The 24,790-nt window shown below is 43.4% G+C and overlaps 1 protein-coding gene across 3 annotated transcripts in view; it reads right to left on the bottom strand.

Annotated features, from left to right (window-relative positions):
- RAD54L2 (RAD54 like 2) overlaps positions 1-24,790 on the bottom strand; it is a 108,468-nt gene that overhangs the window by 20,717 nt on the left and 62,961 nt on the right. For all 3 annotated transcript variants that reach the window (XM_023513010.1, XM_023513011.1, XM_003789351.3), the window contains 9 exons: positions 12,880-13,081; positions 10,560-10,699; positions 9,318-9,434; positions 8,774-9,000; positions 7,202-7,384; positions 6,937-7,070; positions 3,813-4,009; positions 1,488-1,830; positions 641-818 (listed from right to left, as the gene is read on the bottom strand). In XM_023513010.1, coding sequence (XP_023368778.1) covers positions 641-818; positions 1,488-1,830; positions 3,813-4,009; positions 6,937-7,070; positions 7,202-7,384; positions 8,774-9,000; positions 9,318-9,434; positions 10,560-10,699; positions 12,880-13,081 — 1,721 coding nt within the window. The remainder of the gene's footprint in view (positions 1-640; positions 819-1,487; positions 1,831-3,812; positions 4,010-6,936; positions 7,071-7,201; positions 7,385-8,773; positions 9,001-9,317; positions 9,435-10,559; positions 10,700-12,879; positions 13,082-24,790) is intronic.

Below are 24,790 nucleotides of genomic sequence, written 5' to 3'. Positions count from 1 at the left end.
GCCAGGTGTTGTGGCGGGCGCCTATAGTCCCAGCTACTTGGGAGGTGGAGGCAGGAGATTCACTTGAGCCCAGGAGTTGGAGGTTGCTGTGAGCTTTGATGCCACAGTACTCTACCCAGGGGGGCAGCTTGAGGCTCTATCTCAAAAAATAATAATAATAATACCTAATAGATCTAATGAAAACACAGCCAGAAATACTAAGTCAAAGAAATAGGTCCCTCAATAACAGGATGAGATCTCAATCTGATTTAATATAGCATTCAACAAAAGATACCCTTTATAACTTGTCTAAACTACCTATAGACTATCTATCAAAGACTCTGCCCCACAATATTCCTCCCTCACCCCCCCTTTTCTAAGAAAAAAAAAAGTGAGAAAGAAAGTGATTTATGAAGTTGGTTATAATGACTTGTGCAGCTGAGGTGCACAACTACAAGGGGCACCAGTTATATTATATTCTGAGTAGCATATAACCAGCACATCTCTCTTTGTAGCCCCCACTCCTACAGGGAAATGAACTGAGGTGGCCCTGTCTTACTTTTTTCTTCCTTTATCAAGGACTCCCACTAGGAGTAACTTTCCCTTGGGACCATGTGCATCCTTAGTCCCTATCTCAATCTTCCCTGTGGCCCCACTGCACCTTGCAGCACACGCAGAAAGCCTTAAGGGGGTTCAGCCCCAGCCAGCCACTACTACCACAGTCCCGAAAGCGATCCATGAACTGTGTATACAAATCTCGCTGGATCTTGGAGAGCCGCACAAGAATCACATTTTCTTCCTTTGCAGGGAGATGAAACTTGAGCACAGTGTGGCCTCTCCTATAGAGACAAACAGATAGAAATGGTAAAGTAGTATCGCCAGGACAGGGTCAGTGCAGGATAAAAATAGAACCTTGGATTCTTGCAACACCTCCCTCTCAAAGATGTGAACACACACTGTGGCCTTGCAATAATGTAGAGTGGTTCAGCAATGATGAAGAAGAAATTCATCTAAATAAGGAAAACTAACACAAAGAGGCAGAGTGACCTATCCCAGGCAACAGAGATCAGGGAAGTAGAGGTTCTTATCATAATTTAGGGTAGCCTCTCTGAGCTTTCTCAATACATGCCGAGGAAAATGAGAGGATTGTGTTAGACAAACCTAAGCTACATCTACTGAGACGCTAAAACTGCTAAGGCCATACCCCTAGAAGCACTTATATTCTTTCATCCAAGTCTGCAGAATAGCAGCTCTCCTTACTTCCCTGAGTAAGATAGGTGTCTTTACTTTTGAGAGAAGCACTTACAGGCCAAATTTTAAGAGAACTGAAGCAGTGGCTAGTCATTATCTGCTAGCTATTCACCCAGAGAAAAGTTTTCCTGCTGCCCCATTAGGAAGGAGCCTCCTGATGTTACATCCCCACAACCCCTCCATAATAATAGCCTTGGCATGCTATTGCACCAGGGCCCTCTGAGGATTTAGAAAACAGGTGCCTAAGGATGGCTTACCTCTGCACAAAGCCCTCCAGGAGACTGTGCAGGACATGGCTCCGGTACCGCATGAGGCGGACATCCTGAGGTGTGCTATCAATACACTGCCCATTCAGGATAGGGCGTTCAAACATGTTGCTGAACTCCTGCCGGGTGCCAAGGAAGTCTGGGCGCACAAAGTCTACCATGCACCAGTATTCAATAAGATTGTTCTGCAGGGGGTACCCAGTCAGCACCACCCGGCGGCGAGAGCGAATGTTCTTCAGCGCCTGTGAAGTGCTGGCCTGGCAGTTTTTGATGCGGTGTCCCTCGTCACAGATCACCACATCAGGGCCAGGGCGGCATAAGGCCTTCTCAAACTCTAGGGAGGGAAGAGGATCCGGAGTCAGAAGGTGATAGGGCCTGCTCTTAGTCAATAATATGAGAAGTAGGGGTGCACCCTGGAGGAGACAGAAGAAATGAAGGAAGCAGGAAAGCAAGAGTCAGCCCCCATTGGTGAAAGGGAGCCAGCCATTCAAGCTCCTGCACATTTGGTGTGATGCTAACCTGGCTGTTGACTCTTGCAATAAAAATCCCTTTTCCCCCATTCCTTTCCTTATTTTTTTTTTTTTTTTAGTCTAAAACTGACTTGTATTCCTAGGGTTTGGACCACTGGGCAACAGAAAGAGAAATCTTACACAGTGCCAGCCTGGGATTAAAAACGCATGTGGATAGGCAGCACCTATGGCTCAGTGGATAGGGCACTGGCCCCATATACCCAGGGTGGCAGGTTCAAACCCAGCCACGGCCAAACTACAACAAAAAAATAGCCAGGTATCCTGGTGGGTGCCTATAGTCCCAGCTACTTGGGAGGCTGAGGCAAGAGAATTGCCTAGGCCAAGAAGTTGGAGGTTGCTGTGAGCTGTGTGACACCACGGTACTCTACCGAGGGTGATAAAGTGAGACTCTGTCTCTACAAAAAGAATAATAAACAAACAAACCAAAAAAAAAAAATACACATGTGGATAAAACCTGATGGCAATCCAGGCTGGGTGCAGTAGCTGATGTCTATAATCACAGCACTTGGGAGGCCTAGGCAGGTGGACTACCTGAGCCTGAGAGGTTCAAGACCAGCCTGAGTAAGAATGAGACCCCATCTCAAAAAATAGCCAGGCATTGTTTCAGGTGACTGTAGTCCCAGCTACTTGAGAGGCTGAGGCAAGAGAATTGCTTAAGCCCAAAAGTTTGAAGTTGCTGTGAGCTGTGACGCCACAGCACTCTATCGAGGGTGACAAAGTGAGACCCTGTCTCAAAAACAAAAACAAAAAAAATGATGGAATAATCTATAACTGCAGTGGGCTCTCACCATTGAATTGCCTAAGCCTCCCAGTGTCTTGGCTCCATCTGAGGGCTGGCTGGTAGGAGCTAGCTAAAGGACAGGGTCTTCCCACTGTTATTCTCCAGTCATTGTTAAATGGAAAATTCATCCCAGCTCTACCAAAGAAGCAAACCTAGAATAAACATAATCTCATAGATAAAGAGACCCACTAAATGAAATGGCCTCTGAACCCTTAAGAACTTTCATCCCGAAATAAACAAAGGTCCCTTTAAAAGGGGAATAGAACTAGAGCTATAAAAGGAATAGTTTTCACTAAAAGCAACTAGGATAAATTCCTTTTATAAATCCAAAAACAAGCCCTTCTGTCTTTGTATTAGTGATTTAAGCACTTTATTTATTTGATTAATTAATTTGTTTTTTTAAGACAAGGTCTCACTTTGTTACCTGGACTAAAGTACTGTGGCCTCAGCCTAGCTCACAGCAACCTCAAACTCCTGGGCTCAAGCCATCCTCCTGACTTAGCCATCTGAATACCTGGGACTACAGGCATCAGCCACAACACCTGGCTATTTTTAGTACAGATGGGGTCTTGTTCTTACTCAGGCTGAAACTCCTGGGCTCAGGCTATCCAAGTGCCTTGGCCTCCCAGAATGCTAGGACTATAGGTATGAGCCATTGTGCCCAGCTGATAAATATTTTCTTAATGCTTTCTCAGACTATCTCTGGAAAGTCGTAAAAGTGGTTACTCTTCCAACTATTCTGTGAGAGAAAAAGGGACAGACAGACCAGGAGTCTCCCTGAAGCCAGTGTGTAGCCTGGCCTAACCAAACTGTATAGCTTCAAGAGAAAGCAATACCTTCTTGAGAACCACTGGAAATTGTCCTGCCCATCTTGAGGACCAGGATTTCTGGTTTATGACAACTCGCATCAATAATGCACTTCACACCTGACTAGATGCTATCTGCAGATAGTATATCTTTTTTCCTGAAACATCACCAGGAGTATTCCCAGGATAGACTGCCCACCTCTCCGAAACTCCTGCTGTCGATCTTCCTCATCCAGATCAATGATGACTGGGTGAGAACGTTTTTTAGTTTTCTTCGGTCTACCTGTGGTGAAGGATTTCTTGAGAGTGAGGAGTCTATACATTTCGTACCCCATCAGCAGCACCCCACCCTCTGACACCCAATCAGCCATCACTTTAGCACGAGATGCCATTGTCCTGCAAAAGTGAACAGAGAAAATTTTGTGAGAAAGGAATCATATCTCAACAAAGTTGTTTTTAAAAATGGTGAATAGAAATAAAATATTATTGCTCTGCTGCTCCCCGTGAAGAATTCCTGACAATCGAAGCTGTACTGATATACATTCATAACTCCTTATTGCCACAGATTTCATGTGGCAGCAAGCACAGGTCAGGCCAACTGCTCAAGGACTTTCCCATCATCCCAGATTTACAAATTGTACTAAGGATGGACTGGATCAATGATGATGGTTAAATAGCAAGAAATATAATAATTCAAGAGAAAACGATAACCCCTGTGGATATACATGCATAACTATAATTCAACATTTGAAGGAGCATTTCAAGTTATTCTCATGAACACAGTCACAAAAGGAAGGGCAACATTCTGCTGTTCACCTGCCTGGGCTCTGGTGAATAAAGACCTACAGACAAACAAAGAAACCGAGCAACAGAGAACAGATGATCCTCAGCACAATCACTCCACTTCCAAACATGTAGGCTCTTATGTATTTCATTAGCTACAGGTGGACTAACAGTCCTACCATCTAAGAAAACAGAGCAGTTGATCAACCACATATGGGGTCATTCATAATCTCATTTCCAGATGCATGACCAAACATCACAAAAGGCAATCTATGCAAAAAATACAGTAAAGTCTACCTTCTCAATTATCCATGTCAATGAGGGGAAAAGGTAGCATGTCTACATGTCATGGATCAAGAAATAGCTTTAGCCAGGCACAGCGGGTCATGCCTATAATCCCAGCACTTTGGGAAATTGAGGTGGGGTGGACCACCTGAGCTCACGAGTTAGAGACCACCCTGAGCTAGAGCAAGACCCCCATCTCTAAACATAGGCAGGTGTTGTGGCAGGCACCTGTAGTCTCAGCTACTTGGGAGGCTGAGGCAAGAGAATCACTTGAACCCAAGAAGTTAGAGGTTGCTATGAGCTATGATGTCAGGGCACTCTACCAGGGGTAGACAAAGAGAGACTCTGTCTCCAAAAAAGAAAAGAAATAGCTTTAAATATTTGGAAATCAGATTGACTTGATGGCATGGAAACATAAATAATTTTACTTAAATCTGGCTGGGTGTGATGGCTCATGCCTGTAATCCTAGCACTTGGGGAGGCCAAGGGGGGAGGATCACTGGAGCTCAGGAATTCAAGAGCAAGACCCTGTCTCTACCAAAATTAAAAAATTAGCTGGGCATCATGGCAGATGTCCACAGTCTGAGCTATGTGGGAGGCTTAGCCAGGAAAACTGCTTTAACCTAAGAGTTTGCCGTGAGCTAGGCTGATGCCATGATACTCTAGCCTGGGCCAAAGGGTGAAACTCTGACTGAAAAAGATAAATGATAAATAATGAATGATACTTTATTTAAATCTAAAACAAAAACAGGCTTGGACCTTTCAAAGCTTTGTAAGTTGTACCATTAAAGGTCAACTGTAAGCTGGGCATAGGGCTTATACTTGTAATCTTTGAACTTTGTGAGGTCAAGACAGGAAGATTGCTTGGGACCAGGAGTTTGAGACCAGCCTAAGCAATAGCCAAGACCTCATCTCTACAAAAAATAGAAAAAATAGCTGAATGTGGTAGGGCATATCCCTAGTTCAAGATACTCAGGAAGCTGAGGCATGGGGATCACTTAAACACAGAAGTTTGAGGTTGCTTTGAGCTATAATGATGCCACTCACTAGAGTGAGACCCTGTCTAAAAAGTGACCATAAATCAGCACTTAAAGAAGAAAAGTGAAATGTATTAAGTAAAAAGTTAGAAGAGGCAAAGTTCCGTTCTTCTTCTTCTTCTTTTTTTTTTTTTTTTTGAGACAAGAGTCTTACTTCATCACCCTTGGTAGAGTGCTGTGGCAACCTTCAGCTCTTGGGCTTAGGCGATTCTCTTGCCTCAGCCTTCTGAGTACCTTGGACTACAGGCGCCTGCCACACGCCTGGCTATTTTTGTTGTTGTTGTTCTTGTTGCAGTTTGGCTGGGGCTAGGTTTGAACCTACCACCTTCAGTATATGTGACCGGCACTCTACTCACTGAGCCATAGGTGCTGCCCGGCAAGTTCCATTCATGTTGAATTTTGTTACTACATGTATGAGAAAATGTGACCGTGTCTGCAGATTTTTCAAGATGTAAGATAATAAAAAATCATAAAGCTGAATTCTAGAAACGTTCCTAGCTACTTAACTTTTCTTTTTTGAGACAGAGTCTCACTATGTTGCCCTCAGTAGAGTGCCATGGCATCTCAGCTCATAGCAACCTAAAAATCTTGGGTTTAAGAGATTCTCTTGCCTCAGCGTCCCAAGTAGCTGGGACTACAGGCACCCGCCACAATACCCAGCTATTTTTCGGTTGCAGTTGTCATTGTCATTCAGTGGCCCGGGCTGGGCTTGAATCTGCCAGCTTTGGTGTATGTGGCTGGCGCCCTACTCACTAAGCTATGGGTGCCGAGCCACTTTTGCTTTTTTGAAAACTTAGGTAGAGAAAAAAATAAGTAGCAAGAACAGAGAGACAGGCATATAAAGAAACCAAAATGGGGTGGCACCTGTGGCTCAGTGAGTAGGGCACTGGCACATATACTGAGGGTGGCGGGTTCAAACCCAGCCCCGGCCAAACCGCAACAAAAAACAGCCGAGTGTTGTGGCAGGTGCCTGTAGTCCCAGCTACTTGGGAGGCTGAGGCAAGAGAATCGCCTAAGCCCAAGAACTGGAGGCTGCTGTGAGCTGTGATGCTATAGCACTCTATCGAGGGCAAAGAAATGAGACTCTGTCTCTTAGAAAAAAAAAGAAACCAAAAGGAATCTGCCAAGACAGGCGATATACTCAGACAGCCTTGAAATCTGGATCCTGGGCAGAAGTCTAAAGAGAAAGAGATAGAGAGGAAAGAGCAGACCACCTACTTGTGTTCATCGTTCAAGATGTGAACTTTAAAGAACCGAGGCTGGACTTCTTCAGGCTTGTTGTCAGCTGGAAGGGCTTCAGGAGCTGGAAGCCACATGTTGAACTCTGCCAGCCAATTCTGAAGAGTATTAACCTATCAGAAAACCAAGTCCGAAAAGAGACTTTTAAGAAAAAAGCTTTGAGGTGAGCTTATCGAGGTTTTTAGGTATTAGCCCCGAGCCTTTCAGAAGGGTTACTAAGTGGAGCCTTTCCAAAAACTCTTACCGGCACAATGGCAAGGACTGTTTTGGCTGGCGTGTGGCGGAAGAGGACATCGATGAAGGAGATCACTTGTAAAGTTTTCCCCAGACCCATGCTGTGGGCCAGTATACAGCCAAAGCCACTACTGGTCTTAAACCTCTCCAGGGACTCCACTAGGTTATCATATAAGAAACGGATTCCACCAATCTTTTAAGGAACAAACAAAAGCAAATGTCAGAGGGGCTGGCAAGGACCAAGGCTTTACTTACTTTGGAATTAGAATTATACAAATGAGCAGGCATTATAACAGCTATTGTGAACAGCCATTGAAGTTTCCCTGTACCCTGAGTAGTCTACTGGCTGGTCTAGTCTTCTTGGAGAAAACAGAAAAGCATTTGTCTGGTTTAGTACAATTGTCCCATCTGAAGCAAGAATCTATAGTACTAAATTTCTGACAGAGTCTTTCATTCAGCCTGGTTGCCCTTGGCCTTCGGGAGCTTACCCCAAGGTACCCCAATTCCATAAAGAGTAGTTATGGTTATTAAGAGCTCTTAAGCTGAAGTATTTACAATAGCCAAGGTATGGAATCAACCTAAAAATCCATCAATGGGGAAATTGAAAATGTGGCATGTGTACACAATGAAATATTATTTAGCTATAAAAAAGAAGGAAAGCCTGTGATTTGCAACAACATGGATGGAACTAGAGGTCATTACATTAAGTGAAATAAGCCAGGCATGGAAAGACATGTATCACAAGTTCTCATTCATAAGTAAGAGCTAAAAAGATCTCATGGAGGTAGAGAGTAGAACAGTGGTTACCAGAGGCTGGGAAGGAATAGGGAATGAAGAGAAGATGGTTAATACATTTAGAGAGGAGGAATAAGTTCTAGCAGTCAGATAGTACAGTAGGGAAATTACAGTTAACAATTTATCATATATTCAAAATAGCTAGAAGAACTGTAACATTCCCCACACAAAGACAAATGTTTGAGGTGATGGGTATCCCAATTATCCTGATTTGATTATACACTGTATACATGTATCAAAATATTATATATCCCCAAAATATGTTCAAATATGATATATCAATTTAAAAAAAAAAAGGAGTTGATAAACTAAGTCAGCCTTCATCATTTTCATGGAACCTTCACTAACTGTTCCTGATTCCAGGTACCCCAGATCAACACAAACTACTCTGCATCCTCCTATTTCAAAGTCCCTCTTGATTCTGACTTTCCCATCTTCTTCTGGTACCACTAACAAATAACACCACCTTCCTAATCAAAGCACTGCTCTCCAGAGAGCATTTCAATCAATCTTGCTGATCCTAAAGGAAAAGGCTCAAAATTATTAGGCCAAGAGATCCAGTGCTTCCCATATGGTAGGGCAAATCTGAGGCCTATCTCTTCCCTATCCCCATCTTTTCTTATTCAGTAGGAATCCTGAAGCATCAACTGCTAGGATGGATCAGGCCTTTCCAAGATGATCTTGGTATCAAACAAGTACTTTACAGGCTGTGATGCTAATAACCAACAGCAGGCAATGTCCACAGCAAGGAAACAGAAAGTGAGAGAAGATACCAGATTTGCTGTACCTGATGAGGTTTTACAACCTGTGCCAACTGTGGGGCCAAAAAGACATTCTCCTCCTCTGGAGGGTGGTTCAGGTTGACAAGAACCCGCCCAAGAGCGTCACGCTGGTTTAAGACATCATTTACATGTGTGCCACCCTTCTCTTCCTCCTCATCCTCCTCGCTGACAGACTCACTGCTGTCCACAATGTGTAGAGTGTCCTCCTCTCCAGAGCTCAGTTCAATCACCTCTGATATAGTAAAAACAAAAACAAAAGCAAAAACCCAGGGAGCAGAAATAATTTATTGCTCATTGCCAGAGCAAAAAACCATAGAAATTTAAAGTTAGAACTTGTCCTCACTTACAAAAATTTTGATTGTTATTATTTCTCTCTTCCAGCTTTAAGTTAAGACAAAGTAAAACAGAAGAGACAGACTCAGGGAAATTTATCAAAACCAGGCCCCAGACTGAAGGAGGAAGAACTAAAGTCTTTTCAAGGGTATAGCGCCAATCTCAGGATGAATATGGTCAGAAGAAAAAAGGGAAGTACCCCTGGCTCAATCTTACCATCGTGACTGCTTTTTTCATCCTCACTGCCACTGCTACTATCCAAACAAATGACTTCCTGGGTCAAGCCCCGAGAAGGCACCTGGGGACCATCACTTGCTCTTAAGACAATTTCCTCTAGGAAAAGAAAAATGGAAGGTAATGTCAAGACTACGTTTAGCTCTAACCTATTTTCCCAACGATTCATCATCCTTTTTCCTTTATTGCTCTCATAGGGAGTTTCCACTGAGAAGAGAAACAGACCATATCTCAAAAACCTTAGGTTGTGGTGGCTCACACCTGTAATCCTACCACTCTGGGAGGCCAAAGTGGGTAAACTATCTGAACTCAGGAGTTCAAGACCAGCCTGAGCCAGAGGAAGACCTTGTCTCAAAACATAGACAGGTGTTGTGGTAGGCACCTGTAGTCCCAGCTACTGGGAGGCTGAGGCAAGAATATTGCTTAACCCCAAGAGTTGGAGGTTGCTGTGAGCTGTGACACCATAGCACTCTACCAAGGGCAACAAAATGAAACTTTGTCTCAAAACAACAACAACAACAAAAAACCTTAGGGCAGTGCCTGTGGCTCAAGGAATAGAGCGCTGGCCTCATATACTGAGGGTGGCAGGTTCAAGCCTGGCCCTGGCCAAAACTGCAAAAAAATAAAATAAAATAAAATAAAAACCTTAGCCTTCTTGAAAAATTCACTTTCTCTACTGGTTTTTACTTCTTGTTATCCACTTGACCACTCAAAAAGATCCTAATCCCTTGAAGTGTTAAAATCCAAAGTCATGAGGAAAAAGTCCAAATCCAGCTCAGCACTTGTAGCACAGTGGTTACAGCACCAGCCACATACACCGAAGCTGGCGGGTTCAAACCTGCCCCGAACCTGGCCCCGAACCTGGCCCAGGCCAGCTAACCAACCATGACAACTGTACCAAAAAATAGCCAGGTGCCTGTGGCAGGTGCCTGTAGTCCCAGCTACCTGGGAGGCTAAGGCAAGAAAATTGCTTACGCTCAAGAGTTTGAGGTTGCTGTGAACTATGACACCACAGAACTCTCCAAGGATGACATAGTGAGACTCTGTCTCAAAAAAAAAAAGAAGTCCAAATCCATCTTAACTTTTTAAATGAGTTTCCTCTAGTTATGTACTCTCAAGAAGCTGAACGACTTTAATGGATTCCTGAGAGGGCTGAGTCTTATTCCAGATCTGTCTTTGACCACTGTGCATGCCTAGGGCCTCCCTAACACCTCTACTGCTTACCTGGGAGGAACTCCAGGGGAACGGTGGGAATGGGGGCTGCATAATCTTTCCTCTGCTGCTCCAGACGCTTCCTTCTTTCCAACTCTTCTTGCTGTGCTGCTTTGGTAACTGGCTCCAATTGATCCTCACGGAGTAGCTTCCTAAACATTCAAACAAGAGAGAGCATTTGGGTTCATTTAAGATTTGGGCAATGTAATAGTAAGCTACAGAGGGAAATCACTATTAGTAATCTCAGAGAACTGAGGTGAGAGGAGAGGCTATGCCCACTATGCCTATGCAGTGTTTGTTGTTGTTTTCTTCTTTTTTTAACCTACTTGCAATCAAACAAGTTAGTCGTTTTTTGTTTTTGTTTTTTTAAAGAAAAAAAGGAGGCTGGGCATGGTGGCCACGCCTATAATCCTAGCACTCTGGGAAGCCAAGGCAGGTGGATTGCTTAAGCTCAGTTGCTATGAGCTATGATGCCATAACACTTTACCCAGGGCAACAGAGTGAAACTCTGTCTTAAGAAAATAAGAGAAAAGAGAAGACAAGAGAAGAAGAGGGGGAGGGGGGAGAAAAAGGAAGGGGAGGGAGGAGAAGGAGGAGAAGAAGGAGAAGGGAGAAAGAAAGGGTATCAAGCTAAGATTATTCTGGGCTAACATACTTTTCATATTATTTAACTCCCTAAAAGATGTCCCTACCAATTCAGTTCTACACATAACAGATATTTTTTTTTTTGAGACAGAGCCTCAAGCTGTCACCCTGGGTAGAGTGCCATGGCATCACAGCTCACAGCAACTTCCAACTCCTGGGCTCAAGCGAGTCTCCTGCCTCCGCCTCCCAAGTAGCTGAGACCACAGGTGCCCGCCACAACACCTGGCTATTTTTTGGTTGCAGCCATCACTGTTGTTTGGCAGGCCCGGGCTGGATTCAAACCCACCACCTTAGGTGTATGTGGCTGGTGCCTTAGCCACTTGAGCCACAGGCACTGAGCCCACATAACAGATATTGAGTAGAACAGAATAATATTCACAAAGTAGTATCAAAAACTGATTTGTCACAAGGAAAAGAAACTAGGAGTAAAGGGATTCTACATCCTTATTTCCAAACTTAGAGCACTACTTTCAATCTGTCATGTTAAAAAAAAAAGAAAAAAGTGTGGCTGGGCATAGTGGTTCACACCTGTAATCCTAGCTAGCCCTCTGGGAGGCCAAAGCAGGAGAATCATTTGAGCTCATGAGTTCAAGACCAGCCTGAGCAAAAGCAAAACCTTGTCTCTATTAAAATAGAAATACAGAGGCAAGAAGATCGCTTAAGCCTAAGAGTTGGAGGTTGCCATGAGCTATAATGTCACGGCATTCTACCCAAGGCGACAACTTGAGACTCTTGTCTCAAAAAAAAAAAAAAAACAGGCTCGGTGCTCATAGCTCAGTGGTTAAAGTGCCAGCCACATACATTAGGGCTGGTTGGTTCAAACCCAGCCAAGTCCTGTTAAATGACAACTGCAACAAAAAAATAGCAGGCATTGTGGTGGGCACCTGTAGTCTCAGCTACTCAGGAGGCTAAAGCAAGAGAATTGCTTAAGCCCAAGAATTTGAAGTTGCTGGGCCATGATACTCTATCTCAGGCAACATAGTGAGACTTTCTCAAAAAAAAAAAAAAAAGTGGAAATAGGAAAAGATATCATTTAACTCCTTTCAGTGGTACACGTTGTTACTTGATAAAACAAATGACTGTTAGAGATTCACATTTGCTCATCTTTTGACTCAAGGACAAAGCCTATTTTGGCAGACAATCCCCCACCATCTGAAGTTAAATTCTAAGAAGATAAGAATTCAACTTTTGAAGACATTCTCTTGTTTTGAGACATAAGCAAAAATAAAGGAGGAAACAAAGTCCAACTAAGAGCACTCTATCATTCTTGGGCTGCCACCCAGGAACTCCAGAGTGCTAGATTCTCCCTATAGATAGTCAAGGCCCTTCTGTACCCTCTGACAGTCTAGATCCAGTAGTTCTGAGCTATGGCTTCATTAGTAATGAGGGCACACAGCTGGCACTTTTCTCCTTTTGGAGAGAGGACTCTACTGCCCAAACCAGTCCTTCTGCTATGATAGCTTAAGATGAGGATAATACTTCTACAGGCAGCCCCTGGGTTATGAACAATAAAAGTCCTGTAGGTTTGTTCTTAAGTTGAATTTGTATGTAAAGTGAAACAGGTACATTTACCGATTACCTATAATCGCCTCTGTTCATAAGTGTGAGTTGTACATCAGTCAGATGTTTGTAACTCAGGGACTGCCTGTATTCCCTCTCCTCTCCTCTTACCCAGGGCACAGCTCACCGTATGTTTCTCCTCATGTGAGAGGGCTTCTGAGCTCTCTTCTTTTTGGGGTCCTCGGAGGCTAGGCTCTTGCCTTGGTGGCACCTAAGCTGCTCTGAAGGCTCAGACTGAGATGAGGTAGTTGAAGTGCACCGTGGTGGCTGCTGCCCATCTTCCCCCAGCTGGACATTTTCAGTGCCACACATGCTTTCCAGGGATGGGTCTGAAAAAGCAAGGGGAAAGAGAATGACTTCTGGGCAGGGGGAAATGGATGTTGCATTCAAATCTCAGTTCAACAACTTAAATATTATTATTATTTTCTTTTTTTTTTGAGAGAGTCTTACTTTGTTGCCCTTGGTAGAGTGCCGTAGCATCACAGCTCACAGAAACTTTGGGCTTAGGTGATTATCTTACCTCAGCCTCCTGAGTAGCTGGGACTACAGGTGCCCGCCACAATGCCCAGCTATTTTTTGTTGCAGTTTGGCCGGGGCCAGGTTCGAACCTGCCACCCTCAGTATATGGGGCCTCCTCTCTACTCACTGAGCCACAAAGCACTGCCCCTTAGCAACTTATTAGCTGGTAATCTAAGGTATATTACTTATACCTCTCTGAACTTCAGTAGCTGTATCTATATAATAAGGGTAGTAATACTCACACTTTGGAGCTATTGCTTTTTTTTGAGACAGAGCCTCAAGCTGTCACCCTGGGTAGAGTGCTGTGGCATCATAGCTCACAGCAACCTCCAACTCCTGGGCTCAAGCGGTTCTCTTGCCTCCGCCTCCCAAGTAGCTGGTGCCTGCCACAACGCCTGGCTATTTTTTGGTTGCAGCCATCATTATTGTTTGGCAGGCCTGGGCTGGATTCGATCCCACCAGCTCAGGTGTATGTGGCTGGCACTTTAGCTGCTTGAGCCGCAGGCGTGGAGCCAATTTTTTCTTTTATTTTGAAACAGAGTTTCACTGTTGCCCTTAATAGAGTTATGTGCTGTCATAGCTCACAGAACCTCAAACTCTTGGGCTTAAGCGATCCTCTTGCCTCAGGCTTCTGAGTAGCTGGAAGAATAGGCACCCACCACAACGCCTGGCTATTTTTGCTAGAGAGGGGAGTCTCATTCTTGCTCAGGCTGGTCTCAAACTCCTGAGCTCAAGTGATCCACCCACATTGTCCTCCCAAAGTGCTAGGATTACAGAGGTGAGTCACCTCACCTGACTGCTTCGGAGCTACTATGAGGACTAAATAGTATGCATGCCTAGAACCAAGCCTGGCCCAGAAAAGGCTCAGTATAAATGACAGTCATCAACTACAGTTTAGCACTATAATCAGAATGAGGAAGACTTCAAGCCCTTAGAAAGCTTAACAAGGGACAGAGTTTGAGCAGCTCACTTCCAAATACAGCTTATATTCAGCTATGTGACTCTAAGCAAGTCCCTTCACCTCTCGTTCACCAACAGGGAGAATATTCTTCTTTTCAATGTCTTAAAGCAGGCGTCCTCAAACTATGGGCCGTGGGCCACACGCAGCCTGCCTAGGACATTTATCCAGCCCGCCAAGTGTTTTTGCAGCTGCTGCCTGTTCTGCTTAGCAGTCGACTCATCCTGGGGCCCACAGTCCGGCCCTCCAACGGTCTGAGGGACAGTGAACTTGCCCCCTGTTTTAAAAGTTTGAGGACCCCTGTCTTAAAGCATTCATGTGGTTGTCCAAAGGTAGTGAGTTATTTCAATTGATCATTCACTGTCAGTTACAGATTCATCTCTCCTTGTTCTACTCTTCTCCCCCCCCCCATTACATTTGACTAGTGTTAATGAAAAGAAAGTATTCACTCCTTCAACTTATCAACCATTTGATGAAGCTTTACAATATGGCAAGCACTGCCCTAGATGCTTCAAGGGATATTTATTTGTAAGACTCCTTCCCTTCAACAAGTTTATGTTCTAGTTAGGGAAATAGGGCATGTACACAAACATAGACACAACATGGCAAGATGTGCTAAATATCATAGAAGGGCAAGTCACCAGACCTAAAGAACTTAAAGGTTTAAGACATTTTTTCAGCCAGAAGTAATTAACTAAACCAAGAATAACTGTGTTAGGGTTGGCTTGGCGTCCACAGCCAAATGGTTAGGGTGCTGGCTGCATACACTGGGACTGGTGGGTTCGAACCCAGCCCAGGCCTGCTAAACAATAATGACAACTACAACAAAAAAAAGAGCGGGGTGTTGTGGTGGGCATCTATAGTCCCAGCTACTTGGGAGGCTGAGGCAAAGAGAATCACTTAAGCCTAAGAGTTTGAGATTGCTGTGAGCTGTGACGCCATAGCCCTCTACTGAGGGCATCAAAGTGAAACTCTTATCTCCTCTGTCTCACAAAAAAAAAAAAAAAAAAAAAATTGTGTTAGGGTCAAAAGAATATGAAGGACACTATTATATGTGAGGATCATATAGGAATTATATGGGAGGTAAAATGTAAGTGAAGTATTCAAAGATAAGCATAATGTTTAAAGGTAATACCTTAGAGATGGGGGGGAAGGATTCCGAGCAGACAAAATGTCATCTGTGGCATCAAACACAAGCAAGGACTGGGGTTTCAGTGAGAGGATCCACATGCATACTCCTCTCCTCAGTCTGCTCAGTAGCATTCTGTTCACTGGCTGACCAGGCCACATAAGGCTATGTAAGCTCATACAGCCTGTAAGCTTCTCCCCAAATCCATCAGCATCTCCCAGACACTGTCACTACACACCCAAAAGGTCTTTGCCAAAGGTAAGAGGAATTCAAAACTACAACATAAATGCTGAAACTGAGGTGCTCTAGGCAATGCCATTTGGCTCTCAGGTAGGAAGGACTAAGGATTAGGGGTTTTGTGGTGATTTTTTTGTTTGCTTTTAACTACAGACTTTATTTGGATTTCATCAGTTTTCTACTAATATTTTTTTCTATTATAAGACCCCATCCAGGATAACATGTTGCATTTAATTGCTATATCTCCTTAGTCTTCCTTAAACTATGGCAATTCCTCAGTCTATTCTTATCTCTAGTGACCATGACACTTTTTTCAAAAGTCAAAAAACATTTGACTAACCCTGGTCAAATGTTTCATAGACTACCACCCAATTTGAGTTTGTGCTAAGTTTTCTCATGATTAGACTGGGATTATGGTTTTTTGGGGGGAGAATATTGCAATCACATCTTACCCGGCATACTCTGATCACTTGGTTAAAGTGGTAGATGCTAAGTTTCTCCATTGTAGAATTACTATTTTTCCCTTTCCATATTTTATTCATTAGAACCAAATGACTAAGCCCATCCCACATTCATGGGGAAGAGAATTAAGCATATTTCTAAACATATGCTAAAATTACAAAAAAACAATATTTGAGGAGAGAAACTTTGAGGCTATACCAATATCTTTCAATCCTTCCTTCCTGCCTGCCTCCTTCTTTCCTTCCTCCCTCCCTCCCTCCCTCCTTCCTTCCCGCCTGCCTGCCAGCTGTTTCTCTGGGAGAAATATCCTTTCTTAAAAGTTTTACCCACTAATTTTAGGTATTCATCAGCGGGTCCTACCTGGCATTTTGGGGTTTTTTTATAGACAGAGTCTCACTCTGTCACCCTCAGCAGAATGCCGTGGCGTCATACTCACAGCAACCTCCAGCTCTTGGGCTTAGGCAATTCTCTTGCCTCAGCCTCCCAAGTAGCTAGGACTACAGGCGCCCGCCACAACACCCAGCTATATTTTTGTTGCAGTTTGGCCAAGGCCGGGTTTGAACCTGCCATCCGGCATATGGGGCCGGTGCCCTACCCACTAAGCCACAGGTGCCGCCCCATACCTGGCATTAATGGTAATTTTTTATTTTCCTCTTTCCTTCCAAATCCATTATTTGAAATTTTTCTGTAAGAGATAGTTATTCCATTCATTCATCTATCTATCTCTCCATCTATCTATCTACCTCTCCTAAGACAGAAGTTCTGCCTCAGCCTATCGATCAATTGATCAATCGATCTGTCTGTCTGTCTTAGGACAGAATCTCACTGCCTCAGTCCTGCTTCAGCCTCCAGAAGAGCTGGGACCCACCACAATGCCTGGTTAGTGTTTCTATTTTTAGTAGAGACAGTATCTCATTCTTGCTCAGGCTGGTCTCAAACTCCTGAGCTCAAGGGATCCTTCCGCCTCAGTCTGCCAGAGTACTAGGATTAGAGATGTGAGTCACTGCATCTGGCCCTATTTATTTATTTATTCCATAATTTTTTAATATCAATATGGACTCAAGTACCTAACGGATAAGAAACATTCTACCGTAGAGGCTTTAGAAAAGCCAGATAAGGTTATTATTAAATCTTTTTTTTTTTTTTTGAGATAGATTGTCTCTTTGTTGCCCTCAGTAGAGTGCCATACATCACAGCTCATAGTAACCTCAAACTCTTGGGCTCAAGTCATTCTCTTGCCTCAGCCTCCCAAGTAGCTGGGTCTGCCCACCACAATGCCCAGCTATTTTTTGTTGCAGCTGTCATTATTGTTTAGCTGGCCCAGGCCAGTTTCAAACCTGCCACCCTCAATGTATGTGGCTGGCACCATAACCACTGTGCTATAGACGCTGAGCCTATCATTAAATCCCGATGAGTGAATGAGTAAGCTCATGTCCGTAAGCTGAAAAATGTACCACAAGTCATCATACTATGCACTGAGCCACCAATAAAGAATATTGGCTATCTCACCAGTCAGTGGCTGAATCAGACAGAGAATCAGGTGTATTCTAGACATTCTCTTACTGTTCACATTCTCTAGCTCAATATAGCCTCCTCCTTGCCATATTACCATTGGAGGTTCATTATGGTTTCCTTTACAGTGATACCACATTCAAGAACAGCATGGAATTGGAAACTAATGTTTCCTAAGAGATAACAGGGTGTAAAGTATGGTCCCTTTCCTACTGATGCCAGATTCAAGAACAGCATGGAGTTGGAAATTATTGTTTCCTAAGAGCTGACAGGGTGTTAAGGGTGCCAATGTAGACAGTGGATCCAGACTGCTAGGGTATGAACTCCAGCTATGCCCTGTATTATATCTTTCTGTTCACTGGTTATAAAAAGGGAAAAACTGAAGTAACCACAAAGGGTTATAATGATAATTATATGAGGGAGCCTAAATAAAGAACTAAAACAATGCCTGGCATATTGTAAACACTATATATAAAACAGCTGCCTCTTTCACTATGACTTCTACTGTTTATGGGTTTAGTTTTTTGCATCATCTCTTTCTTCTCTAATAATAACTTTACAAGGTAAATTTTGTTCCTCTCCTTCTAAATATGAGACAGTGAAACCCTGAAATTTAAACAGAACTGACCACGAGCATGGGCTTTGTGGTTCAATAGTCCTGTCTTTGAATCCTGTAATCTACATTCATGGGCCCAAGTTCTCTGAGCCATAGTTTTCATACCTATAAAATAGGGACTTAATAGTGCTCTCACGGAAGATACTATTCCTCAAACACTAGTATGCCTAACTCCATGGAACTCCATACTCCCAACCACAATGAATGGTCCAGGAGCACACAAAGTTCTGGGGCCTTGGGCAGCCACGCTGGGTGGCAATATTTATTTGGGTGAAGAACTCAAACCTCACCTATATATTTTCATCAAAGATCAGAAATTACAAAGCAAAGAAGGAAGCAGAAATGACAATGTGCAAATGTCACTTTTGTTTTCAGAAAATTAGTGTTTCTTATACACACACACTACATAGGGTTATAGACTATACTTTGTCATTTTAAACCTCTCTGCATGAGGCTACCATGAACTAACCACTATTGTCTCTCCTGTGGGAGAGAGCCACCAATATGGGAACCAGTCCACCAAGTGTCCTGTTCTAGACTCAGCCCAGAGCTGATCTGGATGGTCCAGCACAAGTCAGAGGGTGGAGGAGGGAGCTCTGGGAGCACCACAGCTGAGGTCTCAGACTAGCACCTGTCCCCCTGCCTCAACTTATGAGCCAGTAGAAGAGCTTGGCATCTGGAAAACACTGATTTGGCCCTAGAGATCCACCCTGACCTGGGATTCTTGTGCTGCTCACCATCTGGGCAGAAGAGCCAGAGGGCTCCTGCCTCTCTATCCCTGAGCCTTGTTGTTGCCCTGGCTTCAGCCCTATTCTGAAGAGGACTATCCTAAAGCCTCCTAAGGCTCCTGCTCATGTCGCCAAGCTCTTCAGAGTCACATGGTCTTTCAAATACATATTTGTGCATCTTACTAGTACCAGGCCCTGTGCCAAGGCACTATGGAATGGACCATATGGAAAAACACAAATGGGAGTCTGACAATTAAGTTCACAAACTCATCCTAGAAAAAATGTAGCATATCTCATTGCTAACTATCACTATGGTTACCCTATGGCCAAGAGGAACACTTAGAAGGTGACTGTAGTGACAGTCAGCAATGAGGTATGTAGCACTTTTTTCTAGGATGTCTTCATAAACTTAATTGTCTGACCTCATACACATATGCAGTATGCTGTGTGCCTAAGAATAATACTACTTAGGAAAAGGATACCTAATCCTGCCTTACCTTGGACTGGGCATGGGGTGAATCCTTGGGAAAAGTAAGACCTGGGTTTGGTGTAATAGAATGGGTAGGCACTAGCTAATAAAGAAGGAAAGAGTAGTAGAGGCAGATACAAAATCATACCAAAAGGCAGATAGCCTTAAACAAGATAGAATGGTTGGAAAATACATACAGTTCAATATTGGCTAAAATGAAATAAGCAAAGCAGCAGCAGGAAGGACCTTCCAACCCAAAACCACTTCCCTGTCTCTTTCCAGGAGCTCCTTGTCCAAAACAGACTCAGGTGAGGATCCAAAATCTTTCTCTGAATGTTGGTATAGAAGTCAACCCCTATCCTGAAGGAGACTATCCTATAGCCTCTTCTTCCTAGCATTCTACTTTCTACTGTCCTACTGTTTGGGTGGAGAGGGGAAGCTAAGATGGTTATTGTAAAAGGGGAGAGTGGATGTGTGTGTACAAACACTCACACTTGGAAGCCCAGAGTTGTTCAGTCCCCTGCAGTAGCACTGGCAGCACCTTCTCTAATCCTCATACTGAAGGACCACTGAAGGTTTCACGTAGATAGACTTTGCTTAAAAAGCAAAGGGGAAATGGCCAAGGAAGGGGGTATCAGACAAGAAATGCTCATGATAGGACAGTACAATATCACTAACATGAACAAGAGGATAAAACATCACACTTTCTTCTCTATTGCCACTGGATCCAGAGAAGGTCTTTTACAAAGGCCTCCCAAAGAAAATAGAGCACAGGGTAGTAAGAAGCACTGAGAATATAGACATATTCTACCTGCTGAAGAAGCAAAATCTAAGACAGAAGCTTCAGAGTTAAGTTCTACATCTGTAGCTGTCCCACACACACCCACACACTCCGACCCCTCAAAAGAGCTAAACCTTCACAGCATTTTCATTTAACACTGCTGTCACCTTTCTCTTTACAGCCCTAAATTGTTCCCTCCTAAAAGGGGAGACCACCAAATTCCTCCTCCCAAACAAAACACCTGATTGAACAGTAGACTCTCCAAAAGGAGATATCCATTGCTAAATGACCACTTCCACCAGTACTGCAACATGGCCTATATAACTATACCTGGAAGCTGGGATGGAACACTTCAACTTAATGTTTTGCCGGGTCCTCTGGCTTAATTCTGATAATGATCTTTGGTGCTCTCCTGGTCTTTTTTGTTTTGTTTTGTTTCTATTTCAGAAGCAAATTTATTGAGCAACCACTCAGAGGAATAGTTGGAAGCAAGGTTAGAGAGTAGGCAGATAGCACAGAGCTAGAATATAGAGGGCAAGTCTTGAATGTCAGGCCAAGGGACTTGAAACTGATCTGTTGGGCAGTAGGGACATTTTTTGTTTTTTGCCTTTAATTGCCAACTTTTATATTTCCTTGTTCTGGCTTCTACCTCACAGACTGGACTGTTCCTGGGAGTAGAAAAAATAGAACCTGCTGATTTTCAATATCACAGACCAGATTCACTATCAAACACTCATTCCAACTTAATGAGTCTTGGTTGTGAACGCCTTTCTGGCATAGGGTTGAATGTGGCCAAGCAGTGATTTTAAAATAATCAGGCACGGTATACATACTTCTCGTGTACCTTTACTTCAGACACAGGTTTATCCCTGTTCTTTACACAGATGATACAAATCTAAGCCAGCTCCTTAACTCTCAGGATTCTTTGAATGAGTCTTCAGCCTCTAGGTTCAACAATTACCTTTTGCTTGTTAAAGGGCTTTAGTTTATTTACAGATGTGCTAATATGTAAAGTTCATTGTTGTGTAAATCAGTGTTTTTCAAGTACTTCTTTGCTACTTCATGAAGATTATGAATTTTCTGGTTTTTACACAATGTTACAATATATGCCACTTCTTAAAAAAACTATTTTTTTATTAAGTCAAATATACATAGATCATGAATACATTTATGCCTATGTGGGATTTAATGTGTTGATTATTTGTACAAATTGGAATGCTTACACCCTACTAATTAACATAGCTTTCCCTCATTTACTTAATCACAGTATTAAGACATTTGTATTCAATACTTGATTAATTTGACTTGTACCCTTCTTAATAATAAAGCTGTTATTTCAGAAATAATATAAAGTTTTCCCTAAGTTAAAATGTAACTTTTCACCATACACTCTTTTTTTTGTACTTTCTGAATAGTGAATCATATGAATTCATAGCCTAGGCAAAATAAACTTTCAAAAAATAGTCCTGCCTAAAATTCTAAAATATAACCCACCAATAACTATGGAGAAAAAGGAGAGAAAGTTCAACAATGAAGTAGAGAAACAAGTGCTTTGACAGACAACAAATACAAATAGGTATCTATGTGGCTTAAAAGTCAGTGGCTCTCTGGCTTGGCGCCTGTGGCTCAAGCGGCTAAGGCGCCAGCCACATATACCTAAGGTGGCAGGTTCGAATCCAGCCCGGGCCCGCCAAACAACAATAATTGCTGTAACCAAAAAATAGCCTGGCGTTGTGGCGGGTGCCTGTGGTCCCAGCTACTTGGGAGGCTGAGGCAGGAGACTCGCTTGAGCCCAGGAGTTGGAGGTTGCTGTGAGTAGTAAGCCATGGCACTCTACCCAGGGGCTCAGCTTGAGGCTCTGTCTCAAAAAAAAAAATAAAAGTCAGTGGCTGTCACGGGCAGCAACTGTGACTCAGTGAGTACGGCACTGGCCCCATATATGGAGGGTGGTGGGTTCAAACCTGGCCCTGGCCAAACTGCAACAGAAAAATAGCCGGGGCGTTGTGGCAGGCACCTGTAGTCCCAGCTACTCAGGAGGCTGAGGCAAGAGAATTGCCTAAGCCCGAGAGCTGGAGGTTGCTGTGAGCTGTAACGCCATAGCACCCTACTGAGGGCAACAAAGTGAGACTCTGTCTCTAAAATAATAATAATAATATAATAAAATAAAATATAAGTCAGTGGCTCTTATTGTCCTAATTCAGAACCACAGAATCCTACCCAGGCACAAATACTCCTGAACTTTCTCCTTCACATGACCCAGCTGTGAGCAGTAATTGCTAGAGTTATATAAATACTGTGGAACACTTACATAAGCTTCTTGGGAATAAGTTATAAACACAACCACCACAAATTTGACTAGACAAACAAGTAGCTTTGAAAGATAAACTCCTACGTTTTATTTAATGAGGGTACAAGGTGCTAACACTTTCAAGGCCCTTTTTTGGGCTTTCTTCTCTTCTTCCTCCCCCCGTGTAAAAAAGATCAGTAGGCTCAGTGCCCATAGCACAGTGGTTACAGCACCAGCCACATGCACTGAGGCTGGCGGGTTCGAGCCCAGCCAGGGTCAGCTGAACAACAATGACAACTGGCAACACAAAAATAGCCAGGTGCTATGATGGGTACCTATAGTCCCAGCTACCTGGGGGGCTGAGGCAAGAGAATCACTTAAGCCCAGGAATTGGAGGTTGCTGTGAGCTGTGACTTCACAGCACTCTACTGAAGGTGACATAGTGAGACTGTCTCAAAAAAAAAAAAAAAATCAGTGAACTCCAAGTCTCACCATGATTCTCCTGATGGATGCAGTAAGATCCACACCCCACAACCTTACAAAACATGTGTGCCCAAAACCCTGCACCAGGAGCTGAATACAACTTAAGATCTCACTCTGAGTTTATAGAAATACAGAGGGCAAAGAACATGTCAAATAAAACCACAGAAATGTAATCAGCAAAATCTAGAATGTGCAAAAACTACATACCAAATGAATCATTCTACAAGGAGATTGAAAGGAAAAAAATGAAAAAAGGAGAAAAAGATTATAGACTAAAGAGATTTCTTTTGTGTGTGTGCAGTTTTTTTTTTTTGGCCAGAGCTAGGTTTTGAACCCGCCATCTCTGGCATACGGGGCTGGCACCTTACGCCTTTGAGCCACAGGTGCCACCCTAGATTAAAGAGATTTAAAAGATATCTACTACTCTGGGAGGCGGAGGCAGGTAGACTGCTTGAGTTCATGAATTAGAGACCAGCCTGAGCAAGATTAAGACCCCTATCTTAAAAGCAACTGGGTGGGCTGGGTGCAGCGGCTCACACCTGTAATCCCAGCACTCTGGGAGGCAAGGCGGGTAGATTGCTTGAGCTCAGGAGTTGGAAACCAGCCTGAGTAAGAGCGAGACCCCATCTCTAAAACATAGCCAGGCATTGGGATAGGTGCATTGTAGTCTCAGCTACTCGGCAGGCTGAGGCAAGAGAATCACTTGAGCCCAAGAGTTTGAAGTTGCTGTGAACTGTGACACCATAGCACTCTACTGAGGATGACAGAGTTAAACTCTGTCTCAAAAAAAAAAAGACATCAACTAAATGTGGGCCATGTGAAGATTTAAATAAATGGTAGAAATAATTTTTAAAGATAATTAGGATTATCTGAATATTTGATATAATGAACCACAGTTTTAAAGAAATTAAAGTGGCATAATACAATAATGATAGTGTATTTTGTTAATATTGCTTTTAAAAGACAGTATCTTGCTATGTTACCCAGGCTGGACTTGAATTCCTAGTCTCAAGCAATCTTCTTGTCACATGTCTGTAGGTGGAACTACAGACATGCCACCACAACTGGCCTGTTGCCTTTTTCTTTCTTTAGGACTTTATATTTTTTATTTATTTATTTATTTTTTGAGACAGAAGCCTCAAGCTGTCCCCCTGGGTAGAGTGATGTGGCATCAAAACTCACAGCAACCTCCAACTCCTGGGCTCAAGGGAGTTGGTGCCACCCAGTTGTCACTGTGGTTTTAGCAGGCCCTGGCTGGGTTTGAACCCACCAAACCCCGCGTATGTGGCCAGCGCCCTAACCACTGAGCTACAGGCACCGAGCCAGGACTTTATATTTTAGAGAACTATAAAGCCTGTGGCTCAAGCGGCTAAGGCGTCAGCCACATACACCTAAGGTGTCAGCCACATACACCTAAGGTGGCGGGTTCGAATCCAGCCCAGGCCCTCCAACCAACAGTGACGACTGCAACCAAAAAATAGCCTGGCATTGTGGCAGGCACCTGTGGTCCCAGCTACTTGGGAGGCAGAGACAGGAGACTCGCTTGAGCCCAGGAGTTGGAGGTTGCTGTGAGCTTTGATGCCACATCATTATACCCAGGGGGACAGCTTGAGGCTCTGTCTCAAAAAGAAAAAAAAAGAGAATATAATAAATACACTCTGAAGTATTTATACACGTGAAGTTGCAACGTTAAGGATGAGCTTCCAAATAATCTAGTGTTTGGGGAAACAGATGAAGCAAGACTGACTCCATATTCACAACTACTGAACAGAGTAATGGAAAAAGAGTTCACATTACCATTGTTTCTATTTTTAATTATGTTTGAGATTTTCCATAATAAAAAATTCATAATTTTTT

This window comes from Otolemur garnettii, unplaced genomic scaffold (assembly GCF_000181295.1).
Source record: "Otolemur garnettii isolate 467f Iridium unplaced genomic scaffold, OtoGar3 scaffold00032, whole genome shotgun sequence".
Taxonomy (NCBI): domain Eukaryota; kingdom Metazoa; phylum Chordata; class Mammalia; order Primates; family Galagidae; genus Otolemur; species Otolemur garnettii.
The sequence above is the reverse complement of the archived record's forward strand: the minus strand, read 5'-3'. Positions and strand labels throughout refer to the sequence as shown.